Genomic DNA, 20,335 nt, shown 5'->3' on the forward strand with positions numbered 1-20,335 from the left:
TTTGAGTCGTCCATGGATGCCAGCAAGGGGAGAGAGTTAGCTAGTTGTTATGAAGGCTCTCTGAGCTAGCAGGTTTTCGCCCCAGCCTTTGAATTTTGGGTCTTATTTATATTTAGAATGCTAGAGATTTCATTAAAGCTACCTGTAGCATCAGCGATAGAATTAGTGCCTGTGGGAGCAGAATTCTCACCACACTGCAGCCTAAAGGGCCAGGCTGCTATTAGAGAACCAGACCAGTAACTGTGGAGTCACAATTGCTGGCTGAGATAGGAGTAGATTAAGGCACAGCCACTTTGCTGAACTTAAAACAATCGCTTTCCCGAGCCCTCTATCTCTGAAGGGACATTTTGAGTAAGACTCACATCCCACATGGCCTTGGTAGAGTTGTCTTTGTTTCATATGAGTAAACTGTCCATAAAAGGTTCATTGAATGGCATGTGTATCAGGTGCAGTGTCTCTAATACAACAGGCTTCTAGTACTAATCATTCCCACCTCCAAAACAAGCTGGGAGTATGGGGACAAGAATGTACAGATGTGGCACATAATACTCTCAATATCACTTCACCAGTTGGTGACACAAGATCTCAGAGGTACATGCTGATGTGTTTTAAGTTTCAGATACATTCCCAGAGGCTGGGCACAAGTTAGGATTTCTCATGGTTCATTCGTCATTAGGAAAACAACGATATGATGTCAAAGCTAACCAATGTGACAGCAAGTAAACAAAGCTCCAGGGGAAGAGACATATTCCAAGGTAACTCCACAGAACCTGCCTGTCTCCCCCATGCAGTGCCTGTGTCAAACATGGCCTTTGGACTTTACAGAGTTATTTTGAAAGCTTCTTGACTGGCTGTTTTTCTAGATGGGACATGGAAATGTCACTAGCTAGGAAGTCACCTCACCTGTGGCTCTCTAAACATTCTCTAATGTATCTCCACTACCAGTGTATTAAAGAGTTTGAGAAATACTGAGACCATGACCCACTATGAGACAACTGCTTTGTGTTTGGAATGCACTTCTCTCTGCCATGGCTGGCCTCTGGGAAGGGAAGAGCAGTGTGAATTTCTTTCCAGTAAAGAACTATTTGATTTCCTCCCTTGTTGGGTTGCTCCTCGGGGTCATGCTTGTTTTGGCCCCTGTATGGTCAGATTAATATTGCTGGTCCTTTACTCCAAAACCATGGAGACCCCTCCTGATGATTAAGCCAGTTCAAGTTCCTGGGTGATGCTGAGTCCCTGGTTACTGAGTCCAGCACTGAAACTTGGTTCTGGAGCAGAGGTTCCAGATGTCTACTCCTGAGGCCATGTCCATCTTTGTGGTATTTTCACTATGGGCTGTTAGCTGTTGGTACCAGGATACCAATTGTTCTTTTTAGAATGGGAAAGACTCTTTCTTATTCTCTGTCTTAAAAAAATGTCAAACTAGCATTTATTCCATGAAGACATTACAATGGCAAACATTTTTTTTTATCTGTATCCAAGTAGCAAAGCAAAAATTGGTAGCATTTAGGTCCTCATTATTTTTTTCAAAAATTAAATTTAGTTGTGAAATTCAAAAAAAACCTGTAACCACTGTTTTCAGTGTTCTAAGGGAAAACTAATCTGTGAGGCCCTCAATTAGGCATTTTTATTTTTTTTTATGTTAGAAGAGAGGAGGGTGCCAGGTGATGGTTGTGCACGCCTTTAATTCCAGCACTCAGAGGCAGAGACACACAGATCTCTGTGAGTTTGAGGCCAGCCTGGTCTACAAAGTGAGATTCAGGACAGGCTCCAAAGCTACAGAGAAACCCTGCCTTGCTAAACCAGAGCTCATTGCCCCTAAACACCATGCTCCTCCTCTTTACATGACTTGTTTTTTCCTGAACCCTCTTCTGGCCCTAGCCTTAACCTACTTTCCTTATTGTGCTTCCTGCTTTCTTGAAGAACATAGTGAACTTGACCCAGGAGAACCAGGGTCTATGTCCACCCCCGTGGCTCACATACTTTGATGTTTTCCGCCTGACTAAATGGCCTGTTCACTCTTTAGGACACAGAAGGGGGTTGTCTCTGGTTTTTCCTACTGATATTTTTGGCTATGTGGTCAGGAGAAAGGATTGCATTTAAAACATGAATATCTCATGGAGTAGATTCTAGTTTGGTAACATGATTGGAAAGGTCTATACAACCCTCAAAGAAATCTTGCAGAAATATCTTAAGAAATACCATATCTTAAGTTCTCAATGATTTTCTAATGCTCCTCCAGAAAAAAACCAAACCAAACAAAACATTTAACTGGTGTCCCTTGAAAATGGTAGAAAACTGGTATAGGTTAATAGAATGGTGTAGCTCACAGTTATGAAAGAATTTATTTGACCACCTTTATTTCATATAATGTATCCTAGGGCCCTGGAGGAATAGGACTGGGCAGGTAGGTTTCGATGCAAGCATGATACAGTGTCAATATTCATTAGTGCTGTGTCTATTTTAAACCACTTAGGTTTCCATTCTTAGTGGAGTAGGCTGCTGGCGAGGTTTAATATGTATGTGAGCTTAATGTGTTGTCTATCAAGGACAGGAGGGCAATGGGGCATAAACGAGACAACAGGGGCTAAAGGAAGATGTTGCACACAAGGCATAAAGCTTCCCTGTCTTAGCATTCCATCCAAGGATAACTGTGAGGGTAGGCAGTGAGTCTGCTCCTAACATTTGTGGAACTGGGTAAGAATCAGGTTGAAGTCCTGATTTCATATGTCTAGATATTAAAAAGTTATAAGTCAAGTCAATGACATATTATATAAAATATGTTCTATGCTCTTAACTTGATAAATATTTATCAGTCTGCATCATTTGTGGATTCTACGCTGTTATATCTGCCTACTTGTTTAACTTCACTCATAGCTTTGAAACAAATATGTACAGCACAAAAGCCCATGGTCGCTCATAACCACAGAGTGATAAACAGTTGAATTGCCTAAGTGCACACTTTCATCCTAGGGCAGCATGGTGGACTCTGACTTCTTGTTCCAGATCTCTCACAGCTGTAGACATGTCCTTCATGTGGTCCTTTAAAAATATTCACTTACTTAAAATATATGTGGGTGTACCTGGGTATGTGCATGGGTGCTATATACACATAGGAATTAGTGGAGTCAGGCAGGGTATCAGATCCCCTGGAAATAGAGTTACAGGCACTTTGAGTCTTGGATGCTTGGAATTGAACCTAGGTCCCCTGCAAAAGCAGCTAAAACCATAGAGTCATCTATGATAGCTATTCTTGGTTGTCATCTTGGCTATATCTGGAATGAACTATAATCCAGAAACAGAGGGATACTTGTGATATTGATCTTGAGGCAACTAAACAACATGCCTTTGATCTGAATCTTGAGGCTGGATGACACACATCTTTAATCCAGAGGTGGGAAGACACACCTATAATCTGGGCCACACTGTCTGCTGGAAACCTATATAAGAACAAGGGAAGAAGGAAGGGGTCGCTCTTCACCTGCTTGCCTTGTCAACACACCCATTCCTTACTGGCATTGGAGCCTACTCCTTTGGAATCCCAGACGACCAGCCGACACACCCCACTTCATGGGACTGAGCAACTGCTTGGTTTAGGAGGTCCTTCTGTTTGTGTGTTGCTTTCATTGGTTAATGAATAAAGAAACTGCCTTGGCCTATTTGATAGGACAAAACTTAGGTAGGCGGGGAAGACAGAACTAAATGCTGGGAGGAAGAAAGGCAGAGTAGGATAGACACCATGGAGCCGCCAGAGACAGACATGCCACATTTTACCTGGTAAGCCACTGCCATGTGGCGATACACAGATGAATGGAAATGGGTTAAATTAAGATGTAAAAATTAGTCAATAAGAAACTAGAGCTAATGGACCAAACAGTGTTTTAATGAATACAGTTTTTGTGTAGTTATTTTGGGGCTAAGTTAGCTGGGCAGACAGGATGAACAAGCAACCCCTTCTTGTAACAACTACTAGACTCTTGGACTCTCCATTGACAGCTCATCATTGTACTGCAGCCTGTAAGTCATTTCAATAAATTCATATATATGCATAAACATTCATTCTCTAAGTTCTGTGACTCCAGAGAAGCCTGACTAACACATCATCTTTCTAGCATTTCATGTGGTCCTTTGATGCCATGCTCTCCTGATCATTTTTGTTGGTTTATATCATTGTTGAAAACAGCCCTGAAGCCAAGTACTGAAGAGCTGTTAAGTATTCCTTTGTACAGGGGGGCTATGTGCCTCATGAAGAAATTACTCAGGCATAGGTTATATTGGTATTGGCACTGAATTCACTGTTTACTGGGTCAAAAAACAAAGGTATTTTGAAGCAGAAGAACACATCAAATTAGACCCTATATTGATTAGTTGACAAAAACAGAAATCCAGATTAAGTGTTAACCATTTAAAAAAATGTGGACCATCAGAGACTTGTAGAAACCTAAGCCTGCATTTCTCTTTAGGGCAGGATTCCAAGTTCACTAACTCTGTGTTAACAGTGGTCACACAGAATACATGTTACAAGAAGTGGCCTAATCTTTGAGGTGACAGAATTGAAAAATATGTATTGAATTAGCATTTATATCTGATTGGCACATATCAAAATATCAATGCTCACTAAATACTAGTTATTAATACTATCTCATTCATGCTTGCCTACATCAAAGCCTGTGATAGTTGGTAAATATTGACACATATAATTCATTACTTGTTGGATATTTCTTTTCATTTCACCAAAATCACTATCTAGATTCTTGTAATCAATATTTTTATCTGATTGTGTACTTAACCACCCCAGTTGTGTTCTATAAAGAGTGAAGATAAACATATTTAAAACTGTAATCATGTGGGGTGGTGGCGGCACACACCCTTAACACCAGTACTTGGGAGGCAGAAGCAGGTGGATCTCAATGAGTTCAAGGCCAGCCTGGTCTACAAAGCAAGCTCCAGAACAGGAGAAACGCTGTCTCAAAAAATCAAAACCAAAACCAACAAACAGAAAAACCCGTAGTCACCCAGAAGTAATATGTTTTTGCCAGAATCCCATTGCCTGGTGAGAGATACTTTCCCATGAGTTATTGGCTGGGAAGCCTCCAGAGACTCACAAAACAATACAGGATATTGTCACTGTCCTGGTAGTGCACCAGAACTACATGGCTAAGCTAGATACTATTACTGAAGAATATATACCCTTTCTAGTTCCTCAGGACATGGAGAAATCAAGCTAGAACTGAGCCGACAGCTTCCTCTTGTCTCACTAGTGTTCGCAGTTCTGGAAAGTGTTATACAGACTGCTGGAGGAGACAAGTGATCCATAGCATCACCCAGCTGTGGATCTTGTGTGCCACAATAATGAGCGTCAGGTGAGACATGCATACTGGTGCCATAGTTGAATGAATCTTCATACTTTGTATGAGTGCGATAGTTGTGCGAATCTTCTGGGGTTAGCCAACTGCTGTTCAGTTGAGGCCCATTCCACAGAAAGGACTACATGCCTGGTATTCTTTTTTCTTTACTTTTTTTTTGAGACAGGGTTTCTCTGTAGCTTTGGAGCATGTCATGGAACTCCTCTGCAGACCAGGCTAGTACTGAACTCACAGAGATCCACTTGTCTCTGCCTGCCGAGTGCTGGGATTAAAGTCATGTGCCACCACAGCCTGACTACACCACTACAGCCTGGTGCCTAGTATTCTTTTGACCATGCCTGGAAAGCTATGGCTAGGGAGGTCACAGGCCCTAGAAAAATTCAGTAAAATACAATAGATTTGTTTACATACTCCAAAAATACATGTGATAGCTCATAAAAAACAAATAACAGTAAGTACAGGGGGAAACACTGTTAATTTAGTTTTAAAGATATAAAAATTTTGGTAGTTTAAATTAATGTGTTTTCTTCATTCTTTATATTCACTCAAAACAGTGTTCTTGATTATTTCTAGTTACATGTTACAAGCAAAAATTGCATCAGATATAGATGGATAAAAATTAAAAGGGGGACAGATTCAGATCATGACGGTAAATAGTTCTCATCTGATTCATGAGTCTCTTCTATAACAGACTTACATGCTTTTCGTCTCTCCTGAAGACCGTTATCCTGCCTACTATCCAGCCTCATCTAGGTCAGATCTGAGAAATGAGTCTTCTTAACTATGAGGGACATACCATATTATTTAATAAATGATATGTGGCCTCCACATGCACAAAATGTGATGCTTAGTAAACAGGGAACTCTGAACAAAAGTTCCAAGAAGGAAAGCACACCTTCAAGTGGAAACTTCTGTAAGGCTGGTTAATTGACAAGAGCTGCAGTGACCACAAAGAGCTGAGATATTACAGGTCCAGGGTCTAAGTATAATTTATTTTGAGTTATCTTTAACTCCCTAAATAGCCATTTCTTCCCCATCTTTGGGTGGACCTAACATCCATGACTAACAGATAAAACCCTTCTGGAAGGTATTAGCAAAGCTGTGGTTTCTACCGACGGAAAGGCCGAGCATCAGCACATGGTGTCTGAGCCCTGCAATCAATATTTCCCTGCTTTGCTGTAACCACCTACTTAATGTCTCCACTAATGGACTTGAAAAACACTTTGATCTTTCTATTCTCTTTGTTCTGTTATGATAAACTGCTTCCATGTTGGAACAAGGACTATGACACCACATCTGTGTTCCCAGGTCATGGTCACTCATATTTGACTCCAGAATAAACTGTCTGTTATCCCCATTGAGGTGAAAACCGTGTTTTTACATTTTGTTGTGATAACTATGATCCAAAATGATTCACAGAGTTTAATCTTGGCTTACTGTTCGGGAGGGTGAGTCCACAATTGCAGAGCAGGCATGGCCAGGGGAAACCAGAGAAGGAAGATGAGAGATCACATCTCAACCATATGCAGAAAGCAGCATTGCAAGAACTGGACGTGGAGGGAGACTACAAATTCCCAAGCCCATCTGCAGTTCTCCAAGGAAGGCTCCCATGCAAAATTGTCCTAGTAGCTGGGCGCCTGGCTAGTTTACACCTGAAATAATTACACGGAAACTGTATTCATTTAAACACTGCCTGGCCCATTATCTCCAGCCCCTTATTAACGAACTCTCACATATTAGTTTAATCATTTTCTAATAATCTGTATTGCCACTTGACTGTGGCTTACCAGCATGAATCTAACCAGCGTCTGTCTTGGAGAGGAGAGCCATGGCGTCTGCCACACTGCCTTCTTTTTCCCAGCATCCAGTCCTGTCTTCCCCACCTATCTAAGCTGCTGTCCTATCAAAAGGCCAAAGCAGTCTCTTTATTTAACCAATGAAAGCAACACATAAAAAGAAAACCATCCTATACCACTCAAATACATTTTGATGTGTTAGATTTTTTTAAGGCCATGTTTTCATTAGATATCCATCTTTTTTCAGAAGATTATTTTTTATTAGTTTATAGATAATACCAATCAAAATTTCCACTTCCTCTCCTCCTCCCACTTCTCTCCTGCTCCCCGACTCCCCTTCTAGTTCTAAGAGAGGGCAGGGTACCCTGCCTTGTGGGAAGTCCAAGGCCCTCCCCTCTCCATCAAGGGTTAGGAAGGTGTGCATCCAAATAGAATAGGATCCCAAAAAGCCAGTACATGCACTAGAGACAAATCCCAGTGCCGTTATCATTGGCTTCTCAGTTGGCCCCAATTGTCAGCCATATCCAGAGGGTCCAGTTTGATCCCATGCTTGTTCAGTCTCAGTCCAGCTGGCCTTGGTGAGCTCCCATTAGATCAGTCACACCGTCTCAGTGGGTGGATGCCCCCTTATGGTCCTGACTTCCTTGCTCATATTCTCCTTCCTTCTGCTCTTCAACTGGACCTTGGGAGCTCAGTTCAGTACTCCCATGTGGGACTCTGTCTCTATCGCCATCTGTTGCTGGACTATGGTTCTGTGGTGATATTCAAGATAGTCATCAGTTTGACTACGGGACAAGGCCAGTTCAGGCACCCTCTCCTCTACTGCCCAGGGTCTTAGCTGGGGACATCCCCATGGACTCCTGGGAACCCCTACAGAGCCAAGCCTCTTGCCAACTTCAAAGTAGCTCCCTTAATTAAGATATATCCTTTGCTGGTCCCATATCCATCCTTCCTCCATCTCAACCATCCCATTGCCCCCAAGCTCTCCTAACCCTTCCTCTTCTCCCTTCTCTCTCCCCCTCCTCTCTTCTCCCACCCCCACCCCCACCATCATGCTCCCAACTTTTACCTGACAATCTTGTCTGCTTCCAATTTCCAAGAGGATCTATATATGTTTTTCTTTGAGTTCACCTTATTACTTAGTTTTTCTAGGATCGCGAACTATAGGCTCATTGTCCTTTGTTTATGGCTAGAATCCACTAATGAGTGAGTACATACCATATTTATCTTCTGGGATCTGGGTAATCTCACTCAGAATGGTGTTTTCTATTTCTATCCATTTGCATGCAAAAGTTAAGATGTCATTGTTTTTTACTGCTGAGTAGTACTCTAATGTGTAGATGTGTCACACTTTTTTTTTTTTAATCCATTCTTCTGCTGAGGGGCATCTAGGTTGTTTCAAGGTTCTGGCTATTACAAATAATGCTGCTATGAACATAGTTGAACAAATGCTTTTGTAGTATGATAGGGCATCTCTTGGGTAGATTCTCAAGAGGGGTATTACTGGATCCTGTGGTAGGTTGACTCCCAGTTTCCTGAGAAACGGCCACACTTATTTCCAAAGTAGTTTTACAAGTTTGCATTCCCACCAGCAATGGATGAGTGTTCCCGTTCCTCCACATCCTCTTCAGCATAGGCTATCATTGGTGTTTTTGATTTTAGCCATTCTGACAGGTGTAAGATGGTATCTCACAGTTGTTTGGATTTGCATTTCCCTGATAGCTAAGGAAGTTGAACATGTCCTTAAGTATCTTTTGACCATTTGAAATTCTTCTATTGGGAATTCTCTGTTCAGTTCAGTACCCTATTTTTAAATTGGGTTTTATTTAGAATTATAATGTCTAGTTTCTTGAGTTCTCTATATATTTTGGAGATCAGACCTTTGTCTGATGTAGAATTGGGGAGGATCTTCTCCCATTCAGTAGATTTCCTTTTTGTTTTAATGACTGTGTCCTTTGCTTTACAGAAGCTTCTCAGTTTCAGGAGGTCCCATTTATTCATTGTTGCTCTTATTGTCTGTGCTACTGGGGTTATACATAGGAAGTGGTCTCCTATGCCCATGTAGCCCATGTATTGCAAGCTACTTCCCACTTTCTCTTCTATCAGGTTCAGTGCGGTTGGATTTATATTGAGGTCTTTAATCCATTTGGACTTGAGTTTTGTGCATGGTGATAGATATGGATCTATTTTCATTCTTTTACAGGTTGACATCCAGTTATGCCAGCACCATTTGTTAAAGATGCTTTCTTTCTTCCATTGTATAATTTTAGCTCCTTTGTCGAAAATTAGGTGTGCATAGGTTTGTGGATTAATATCCAGGTCTTCTATTCAATTCCATTGGTCAACATCCAATGTTTTTATGCCAATACCAAGCTGTTTCCATTACTGTAGCTCTGTAATAGAGTGTGAAGTCAGGGATGGTAATGCCTCTGGAAGTACTTTTATTGTATAGGATTATTTTGGCTACCCTGGATTTTTTGTTTTTCCATATAAAGTTGATTACTGTTCTCTCAAGGTCTGTGGAAAATTTTGTTGGGGTTTTGATGGAGATTGCGTTGAATCTATAGATTGCCTTTGGTAGAACTGCCATTTTTACTATGTTGATCCTACCAATCCAAGAGCATAGGAGATCCTTCCATTTTCTGGTATCCTCTTCAATTTCTTTCTTCAAAGACTTAAAGTTCTTGTCAAATAGATCTTTCACTTCCTTGATTAGTGCTACCCCAAAATACTTTATGCTGTCTGTGGCTATATTGAAAGGTGACGCTTCTCTGATTTCCCTCTCTGCTTCTTTTTTCTTTGTGTATAGGAGGACTACTGATTTTTTTGAAGTTGATCTTGTATCCTGTCACATTACTTTTTTTTTCATTGAAAGTATTTATTTTTTCTTTGTCCCCAAATATTTATTATTCTTAGAATTGTTTAATAGATGTGACTGTGAGCAGTTTAACTCATAGTAACAGCGTCCAGAAGCTTCCCACGTAGCCTCCACCCCACACAGTCTTTCCCATGTTCAGTATCGCCTTAGCAGGACACTTGCTGTCATAGCAGAATCTACGTGGAGACATAGCAACCACCCCGAGCTTGCAGGCGTCCTGTCACATTACTAAAGGTGTTTATCAGCTGTAGGAGTTCTTTGGTAGAGTTTTTGGGGTCGCTTAATTACACTATCATATAATCTGCAAATAATGAAAGTTTGGCTTCTTCCTTTCCAATTTAAATCCCCTTGATCCCCTTATGTTGTCTTATTGCTATTGCTAGAACTTCAAGCACTATATTGAAGAGGTATGGAGAGAGTGGACAGCCTTGTCTTGTTTCTGAGTTTAGTGGAATGGATTTGAGTTTCTCTCCATTTAATTTGATGTTAGCTGTCAGTTTGCTTTATATTGCTTTTATTATATTTAGGTATGAACCTTGTATCCCTAATCTCTCCAAGACCTTTATCATAAAGAGGTGTTGAATTTTGTCAAATGCTTTTTCAGCATCTCATGAAATGATCATATGGTTTTTCTTTCAATTTATTTATATGATGGATTATATTGATAGATTTTTGTATGTTGAACCAGCCCTGCATCTCTGGGATGAACTTACTTGATCATAATGGATAATTTTTTGGTTGTGTTCTTGGATTCGGTTTGCCAGTATTTTATTGAGAATTTTTGTGTCAATGTTCATGAGTGAGATTGGTTTGTAATTCTCTTTCTTGGTTGAGTCTTTGTGTGGTTTTGGTATCAGGGTAACTGTAGCTTCATAAAAGGAGTTTGACAATGACTCTTCTATTTCTATTTTGTGAAACACATTAAGGAGTATAGGTATTAGCTCTTCTTGGAAGTTCTGGTAGAATTCTGCATTGAAACCATCTGGTCCTGAACTTTTTTGGTAGGGAGGTTTTTGATGACAACTTCTAATAACTCGTGACTTATAGGTCTATTTAAATTGTTCACTTGGTCTTGATTTAATTTTGGTATATGGTACTTATCTAAAATATGTCTATTTCTTTCACATTTTCCAATTTTGTGGCATACAGGCTTTTGTAGTAAGGTCTAATGATTCTCTGAATTTCCTCTGTGCCTGTGGTTATGTTCTGACCCCTCTTCCATTTCTTTAAGGAAGTTTTTCACTTCCTATTTAAAGGTCTCCATCATTTTCATAAGGTTACATTTAAAGTGGATTTCTTCTACTTCTTCTGGGTTAGGATGTTCAAGTCTTCCTGTTGCATGTTTGCTGGATTCTGGTGTTATCATGTTGCTTTTCAGGATGTTAGAGGAATTCTTGCATTGGCACCGGCCCATCTCTTCCTTCAAATGAGGTCAGCAGAGTCTTGGTGTCTTGGTCCAATCTTTGCTGTGGCTGATTGTGTACTTGGGAGTTTTTCTTCATCTGCCCTCTCCTAGGTCCCCTCAGCACTGGGGCAGGCTCTCAGATCCCCTCTGCCCTGAAGTAGGCTGTATTGGGCGATTCAAGGACCTTACAGATGAAAAGGCAGGCTTGGGGGGCCAGAATGGGATAAAGAAAGTCAGCATCAGGAAACTTACCTCACTGGATGGCCAGAAAAGCTTAGGGAATTGAAGGGGGCCTGGATTCAGTCCCCTGGGGCTGTCCAGCCATGTGGCCATTTACTCACCTCCTAGGAATCTATCTTTTAGCTAGAATTTTTTTTACCATTTATTTTATTATAGTCATTAATTCTCTTAGTTTTTTATTGAAAAATATTTTTCTCATTTACTGAATAATATTTTTATTGAATATAGAAAAAGTTCTAGAGTGATGTTTATTTATTTTATCATTAAAACATTTAATTTTTAAAATTTAAGTTTATTATGCATGCCTTCATGATCTCGTGAGAACCACATTATGACTGTTTATTTTCCATAATTTTTTTTGTTTGATAAAAGTCTATCTTCAAGTTAATTTTGCTTTCCTTTAAAAATATCATTGTTTTATTCTTTGACAACTTTATAATATATACAGTGTATCTTGATCCTAACTATCCCCTTTACCTCCATGCATCCAACACATCCCTTTCCTACCTGTATGTCCTTTCCTAAGAAATATCTTTATAACCTGCTGAAAACAGTTATTGCAGCTTTCTGGAATACTGATTGATCTTGCTGACTTGCTCTTGTGTAGGCAGCCATCACCACAGTGAGCTCATGAGTGCAATGGCCATGTTGTATCCAGAACACAGCATCCCATGACACTCCTCTGCTCTAGGAGAATGTTCTTGTATCTGTAAATATTTGTCACTTGTATTGGTTTAATAAAACACTGATTGGCCAGTAGCCATACAGGAAGTATAGGTGGGGTGACCAGACTAGGAGAATTCTGGGAAGAGGAAAGGATCAGTTGCCACTCAGACACAGAGGAAGCAAGATTAAAATGCTGCACTGAGAAAAGGTACCAAGTTTTGTGGCTAAACATAAGAATTATGGGTTAATTTAAGTTGTAAAAGGTAGTTAATAATAAGCCTGAGCTAATAGGCAAACCAGGTAGGCCTCTGTGCATTTCTTTGGAACTGACCTCGCTACAGGACCTGGTAAGATAAAAACGTCTGGCTACATTCTTCCCCTATCTTCCAGTTCTTGGGTTCTTTTCTCTCCATCTTTTAGGATGTTCCCTTGGTCTTGCGAGGGTTACTCCAATTTAGGGCTGAACACTGGCTAGCCTGGAACTCACTCTGTAGACCAGGCTGGCTTTGAACTCACAGAGATCCATCTGCCTCTGCCTACTAAGAATTGTTATCAAAGGTGTACATTATCATGCTTTTCCAGATTTAAACTTTTATTGAGCCTCTTGTTTCATTTTTGGTCTTTTTTTTAAATGAGGGGGTGGAAGAGTGCAATTTTCAGTTGTTTTAAAAGCATAAAAGTTGTGTTCTTACACTGTCATGAGCCTTTGAGGATGAGGTATGGAATTTTTTGATTTAGTGATGTTTGTATCAAGTTGAGCAAGGGTAAACTTTAGGTTAGTTTTCACTGTTAATGTGACTACTTTTAGAATCATCTAGATGATGCACCCTTGGGCAAACCTATGAGGGTGTTTCAGAGGGGTTTAGTTAAGGAAGGAAGACACACCCTGAATGTAGTCAACAGCATCCTACGGGCTTGGGTCCTGGACCAAACAGAAAGGGAGAAAAGAGAAAGAAAGCCAAGTACCATTGTTCATTTGTGTTTCCTAACTGCCATGCAATGTGACCAGCCACCTTACACCCTGACAAAATGGACTATACTTCAGATTGTGAGATTAAATTATCATTTTCTTTCTTAGATTGCTTTTTTGTCACTTGTAATGAATGCTTTTAAGGGAATGCTACACATTGATAATAAACAATTTGGAACTATTTGCAACAATGTGGATGAGACACACACACACACACACACACACACACACACACACACACACACACACAAACACAGACCCCAAACACACTAACCATGCCTTGATGACTAGGCAGGAATTACCCTTTCCAGAGAAAGATAATACACCTTTCATGGGCAAACTGAAACAGCCCTTCTTTGGGCTTTCAATATATAGTAGCAAGTTTGGGCTACTATATGCCAGTTTTAGTTATTCCAGGGTCAAGATACAGCCAGCCAGGGTTAGCCTCGGTATTTCTGATCTACTGGACATAAAATAGTCTTCCTTATTCTGCTTCATCTGTTTAGTCTTGATGCTTCCTGTTGCGCCCTGCTGTGTCTTAGGGAGTCTTGTATGGCATGCTGTGTCTTCCGCTTCTAAGGACCTAAGAATGTCAACTTTTCCTCTCATGATCATCATTTCTGTGTCTCTGTGTCCTACAATCACTGAGAAAAATAAATTCCAAGTGCCATTAAAACACACACGAAGGCAAATACTGTCTGATCCCATTTAAATGAAGTTCAGAAGCAGAAAAGGCTAATTTATGGTATTTGAAGTGAAAAGAGTAGCGGTTTATTCTGTGAGAGGGTGGAGGGAGGCGGGAGGGCAGCCCCTGAAATGAGGATTTGTCTCTTGACCTAGGTACAGGTTCTGAGAACACATTTCCTTTATGAGAACCAATCGAGCTTGACATTTGCAATTTTATCCCCTCTTTTGTGTATCTAATGCATAAGTTGCCTTTTTGGCTTCAATTCTCTCCTTTTATCTCTTTGCCATTTGCTGTGTAACTTTGCAATAAATCTTCTGCTCCTGCAATGAAAATGAATCAGCCATGTGATTTGATTTGGCCAATGGAATGATGAGGAGGCAAGAGTATGCTGGGTCTTGACCTGTGCCTCAACAGGTCTTATTATTTTTTTTAAGAGATTGTATTTTATTGGCATTACTTAGAATGGTGGGTCTAGCACACTCATCCCAGGAGAGGGCCTGGGCTAAGGCTCCTTCCTGATCAAAGTGCTGTCTGAAGCTGTGCTCTGAGGTTTGCACAGAGGAATGCATCTCAAAGGCAGCATCAGCTAAGCTCAGCCTGGATCAGCCACTCTCTGCCAACCCATAGCCACACAGGCTAATGGTTTTATCATGCAATTGAATTTAAGAGTGGGTTGTTAATTGGCCAAAGGTTGCTATAGGTGTAGGGACAAGAAGGATAGTGAGCACTCACGTTTGGAAAAGTTTTATAAAAGGAGAGGATGAAACTGAGATGGAGACTTTTCATTCTTTCAAAGTGATTTCATTGAGCTGATTTGGAAAACAATCCCAATGTACTGATTATGACGCCATGACACCCATAGCTCCCCGACTCAACAAACTAACCTCCTAAGGTGGCTATGGCGCCTAAAGGTAGAGAATAGGTAACAACCCAAACCCAGAGAGAAATTTGGGTAGAATGGAGGAGAAGATAAATGGGTAAAATTTGAAGTCTTTCTTTGAAAGGCATCTAAGTGGAGTTTTCTAGTGGGGAGAAAGTGCGATTTTTGACAGTCGGGTTTTCTGCTGGCAGTCTAGATTTATGCATCTTTAAGGGGCCATAGGAACTGAGAAGTTAGTGATGAACGTACAGTAGACCAGAGTTCACACTGCAGGAAACTGCTGAGATATTACAAGCAGTGTGCTTATCTTAGCATTTTATTGCTGTGAAGAAACACCATGATCACTGCAACTCTTATAAAGGAATCATTTAGTTGGGGCTGAGTTACAGTCCAGAGGTTTAGTCCATTATCATCATGGTGAGAAGCCTGGTGGCTTGTAGGCAGACATATTGCTGGAGGGGTAGCCGAGAGTTCTAGATCCACAGGCAGCAGGAAGGGAGAGTGAGCCACTGAGTCTGGCCTCGAAGTCCAGTTGACACACTTCCTCCAAAAGGCCACACCTCCTTAATTTGCCACTCCCTATAGACCCATGGGGACCATTTTTATTCAAACCAGTATATAGCTCCAGTCAGTCTGGGTGTTTTCTGTGTGCTGATCATTTTCAAACAAACATGGTTATTTGTTTTATCTTTAATGCAGCAGGGTGATTTTACTACTTGGTCAGCAAGAAGAGGATGTCCTGTATCACTGAAGAATCCCCATCTGTCACATATCCCAGTGGGGAAGAAACTTCTCTAACTTGGAGCAGACTGGGGATGTGCATTCTTTTGAGTAGTCCCAGGACTGGCTGGAGTGAATGGGGAAGTGAGGATGATTCTGCAGTCGGTGAGCTGGAATTAAGGGGAGAGAAAGATCCCAGTGAGTGGAGAGAGCAAAGGGGGAAAGCCTGGTGAACAGTACTCCAAGCGGGGACCAGAGGGGAAAATAGGTATAAAATAATCAAAGAGGGTTGAGACCAGAAGATGGAGACTGAAGGAAACAGCGGGTAGGGCCAAAATAGAGGGCAGAGGAGGGAAAGGAAGGAGGGAAGAGAGGAAGAAAAAGCAGCCAAGAAAGGCTGGATGCTGAAGCAAAGAAAAGGTAGAGAATACAAGTGCTGTGGTCTGTCTGGAGGTTGAGGGAAGAGTGAGAAAAGGCAAACATAAGCGGGAAAGAACTGGTCCTGTGTGCGAAGGCTGGGCGGTCTTCCCCACCGCCCAGAGCATCCTCACCAAACCTATTGGACCCGACTCAAGCGTTAAGCTCTTCAGAAGTGGGAAAGGCTCTCTCTCTCTCTCTCTCTCTCTCTCTCTCTCTCTCTCTCTCTCTCTCTCTCTCGGCCGGAAACTTTAGGCAGAGTTTGAGCCAGCTTCGGAGGAACCTGGAGGCGATGTGCACATTTTCAGGACCAAATCAGAGCATCTGAGGGACGTACTTCTCGCTAAGGAGAAGGAAGGAGCTGCGAAGAATTAGGGCGCTTACCCTCCAGGCTGGCATCTGCCTGAGGGGTTGAGGGAGGGTCATGGTGAGGCAGAGCTAGCACTGATGCTGAGTGAGGATGAAGAGGCTCCAACACAAAGGGAAAGGTAGGGTTTCGAAGCACCAAAATGCCAAGTCTAAAGTCCAAGGAGGTACCTGGGGTTGGTTAGAAACTAAGGAGAGGGAAGAAACATCGGTCACTGGAGCAGGTGGAAGTCCTGGTTAGCGTGATCTGTAGTGGGCATTGCCTGGCGACAGCGCAGAGGGTGTGCTGAAAGGATGGAGAAGCATCAGTGCCTTCGTCTGGGCTATTGCTTGATCCCAGAAGTTGCAGAATTGGTAAGGAGCAAGTCATCCTAGGGTCACCTGAAGAGGAGCGGAGTTGAAATCGATGCAGACAGACGGCGGGCACCGGCGGAGGAAGCCCCCCTCCCCCGCCCCAAACACTCTTTGACTCCACAAGAGCTTTGGTCCTGTGCCCCAGCTGCAAACCAAAGAGCCAGCCGGGCGAAATGGGCGTTGCTTCTAAGAAGAGTCGTGGCGGGCTGCGCCAAGGTGGGAGGCACGATGGAGGGGGGCTAAGGGGAGGGAACCCAGGTTCGAAGGGCGGACACGGGGTGGCGTCTGATGCTCCATAAAGGAACAGCGCTCTCCGCCATGCGTGCTGCAGCCACCAGCTGTGAGCAGCGAGATGACGATTGTGTGCCACCAGGGCCCCGTGCTAGCAGGTAGCGCCACTTTGGCTACCTTGGGATCCTTGATCCTGTACTCAGGGACACCTGGCAGGTACGGGAAACACAGCCAGAGTGCATCGTCGGGAGTTTCCCTCCTGCCTGCACGAATCGCCTGGTTCCTGCAGGAGCTTCCCTCCTTCGTGGTGTCAGTAGGGATGCTCGCTTGGCAGCCCCGCTCCCTCTTCGAACAGCCCGGGAATGTGCTGCTGGGTCTCTTCTCCGCACATTACTTCCACAGGTTAGCGTTTTTCTCTGCAGAGCGCAGCGCCGGGCTGGGCTCCACGTCGAGGGGCAGCATGCTCAGTGGGGAGGAGCTCGGGGTGAGCCGGGTTTGGAGTGCCAGACGGGCCCCCCAGCTTCAGGCTGAACTTCCCAGAGTTGGGGCTGCATCGGCGGGTCAGGAGCAGCCTTCACTGTCCCTTGACCGCCCTTCAGATACTCCAAACTGTCCGGCAGTGCTGGAGAGGAAGTAGCAGCGGCCAGAGTGGGTTGGGAAAGCTGGGGAGCCCAGGCTGGAAAGTAGCTATTGGCCAGGGCGCGTCCCTCTCCAATCATTCACCTTGCCAAGTGCCTGTTCAGTCTCTAGTCCTCACCTTTTTGTTATAGAGCCAGGTCAGATTGGTTCAGGGATTTGGCGAGGTGAGGTCTCTGGAACTCTCTGAAGTTCTTCTATCGGTTTAGTCTTTGTGTGATTGAAGACGGAGGTGGGCAGAGTCCAGCCCGGACTTCATAGATGAGAACAGGATACAGTGGGGTTTCTGCTTAGACCCCACCCTGCAAAAACCGCGCTCACTGCCAATTGCTGTGCCCGCCTTTCCAGGTCCTTCAGGACTTGAAAGGTGAGCGACCAAAAACTAAAGGAGAGCGCAAATGTTCTCGATGAGTAACTCCGAGTTCAGAATTTTGCCTTTCTCGCACGGGAGGAAAGACAGGAAGGCGATCAAAGAGAGACTGAGAGTCCAAGGATTGTGCAGCCTCCAACCGAGACGACCAGGGGAAGGGCATAGCAGAAGCGCCTGCGATGCCCGTTTAGCGTCTGTCGTCTTGTTTGGCTTCACTGTAAACATACAAGATGTCCCTAGTACGCCCACGGTACAGTAAAAGAAACGGAGATTGAGAAAGGTTGTGGAGGGGAAGGAAAGTGACCGTGACCCCGCTGGTGCCTGGCAGGGTTCCCAGCTCATTTCCAATGAACAACTTCAGTTCAAGCTCCGCCCCCTTTCAAGACAGGTAGCTACTCCCTGCAGCTAACTACAGGGACCACGGGGAGGGAAAGGCCACCAAAGACTGGCTATGCTGATCTGAGGTGGGTGGGGGGCAGATCAAGTCGATTTAGGTAAGTTAGATTTAAAAAAAAAAAAAATCTCTGGGAGACTAAGAGTTTCCTCTTAAGGAACACCTCAATTCCAGGAAAGAAGGGGCCAGACATATAAATTTAAACTTAGTGCTCACGCAGTGTCAACGGAATTCTCATTCATTTAGTAAAGATAAGTACTGGCAAGTAAGAATACATTAATGTTTGTCTAATAAATATTTTCCAAGAGCCTGTTGTGGACGGGATCCCAGGGTAACTGTCACTTTATTTTATGGAGATGTACAGAAAGAAGGATGTTGGGTGCAGGAGATAAAAGACAAGCATTTGATTTTGCTTACTGGAAATAGACATTTGACAAGAAAATACGACTCTATGGACATTTATTATCTTCAGATTTACTTACAGTCCACATCAACCTCCCCTGCCTCCCCCCTTCTGAGACAGGGTTTATTATGTAACTCTGACTGGCTCGGAACTGACAAAGAAGATTCCCCGGTCTCTGCCTCTAGAAAGTTGAAATTAAAGGCATGGGCCGCCATAGCTTGGATCTAAACAATATTTTTATGAGTCCATTTTATATAGAAAAATGATGAATATTTTCTGAGAAGCCTATAAACATAGTTTTTTTTTTTTTGAGACAGGGTTTCTCTGTGGCTTTGGAGACTCTCCTGGAACTAGCTCTTGTAGACCAGGCTGGCATTGAACTTATAGAGATCCTCCTGCCTCTGCCCACCAAGTGTTGGTATTAAAGGTGTGCACCACCACTGCCTGGCTAGTTTTAGATTTTTTTTAAACCCCAAAGGTGTTTTGTGTAACAAAATATGACCAGTACCCTTTAAAACAAACAAGGAAGTAATTGTCCATAAAACAAATAAGTAGATGTTGTCCATCATCTCCAGAGGAACTTTAAATGAATCAGGGATTCAATCTGTCTGAAAGAAATTTGCCCCCTGAAAACACAGCTCTGAGTGACTTATCGCTCAGTCATCAGGATATGATATTTGTGGACCTTCCCACCCGGGTTTCAGCTCTTGCTCTGAGATTCCTGAGCCCTCTGTGCTATTGTTTTGAGTGCTTCTTAGATGTCAGACTGTGCCCAAGACTCTATGCGATGTAGGTACTAATCCTTACACCAACCAGTTAGGTAGGGATTCCAATCACCTCCATTTTGCATATGGGAAATTGGAACCCACAGCAGACTGTGCTCAGTAAGTTACCCCAGTGACAGGGCAGTCTGAAGACTCGGAGTCGATACCTGGGCGCTTGGATCCCATCTTGGGCTCTCACCACAGTGACAGGCTGTTCAAACCTGTTTTTCCTTTTTTAAAAGTCATAGGTTTAACACTATTACTGTTTTAGTCACACAAGATAACCCATGTCTGCTAAAGCAAAAACTGGAATTTAAAAGAATAGAAATATACTTTTAATATGTGTGTTATTCATGAATCAAACCATGTCTGTTATTCTTTTTAGATGTTAACAGATTTTCACACATGCTTCTTATATCAAATATATAAATTTTGTTCTACCTGAATAACATTTTAAGGCTTTCAAAAAATTAATCTTTGTGTGTATGTGTGTGTGTGTTTCTTGCAATGCATACTCCAGGTTATTTGGGCCAAGAACTTGTGAGCAATTCTGCCTCTACCACCATCTTAAGGTAGGAGTTCTGGATTACAGATTGTATGACATTGGCCTTTATGTGGGTTCTTAAGACCCAAACTCCGGGTGTCAGGCTTGTGTTGCAAGCATTTTTACCTACTGACCGATCTGCAGGGTCTGCTAGCATTTTATGATATGTATCTCCCTACATTCTTGCACACTCTTTGGATATGTCTTTTTTGTGTTTGCTTTGGATTCTAGTCTCATGTAAAACGAC

At 42.6% G+C, this 20,335-nt stretch overlaps 1 protein-coding gene across 2 annotated transcripts in view; it reads left to right on the forward strand.

Annotated features, from left to right (window-relative positions):
• Nucleotides 1-17,041: 17,041 nt before the first annotated feature.
• Nucleotides 17,042-20,335, forward strand: part of Srd5a2 (steroid 5 alpha-reductase 2) — a 38,502-nt gene continuing 35,208 nt past the window's right edge. Inside the window, exon 1 of one of the 2 annotated variants that reach the window (XM_087907355.1) lies at nucleotides 17,042-17,379. In XM_087907355.1, coding sequence (XP_087763481.1) covers nucleotides 17,099-17,379 — 281 coding nt within the window. In that variant the 5' untranslated portion in view covers nucleotides 17,042-17,098. The remainder of the gene's footprint in view (nucleotides 17,380-20,335) is intronic. The other variant, XM_048416230.3, reaches the window with a different exon arrangement.

Source organism: Myodes glareolus, chromosome 6, assembly GCF_982192425.1.
Source record: "Myodes glareolus chromosome 6, mMyoGla1.1, whole genome shotgun sequence".
NCBI lineage: Eukaryota > Metazoa > Chordata > Mammalia > Rodentia > Cricetidae > Myodes > Myodes glareolus.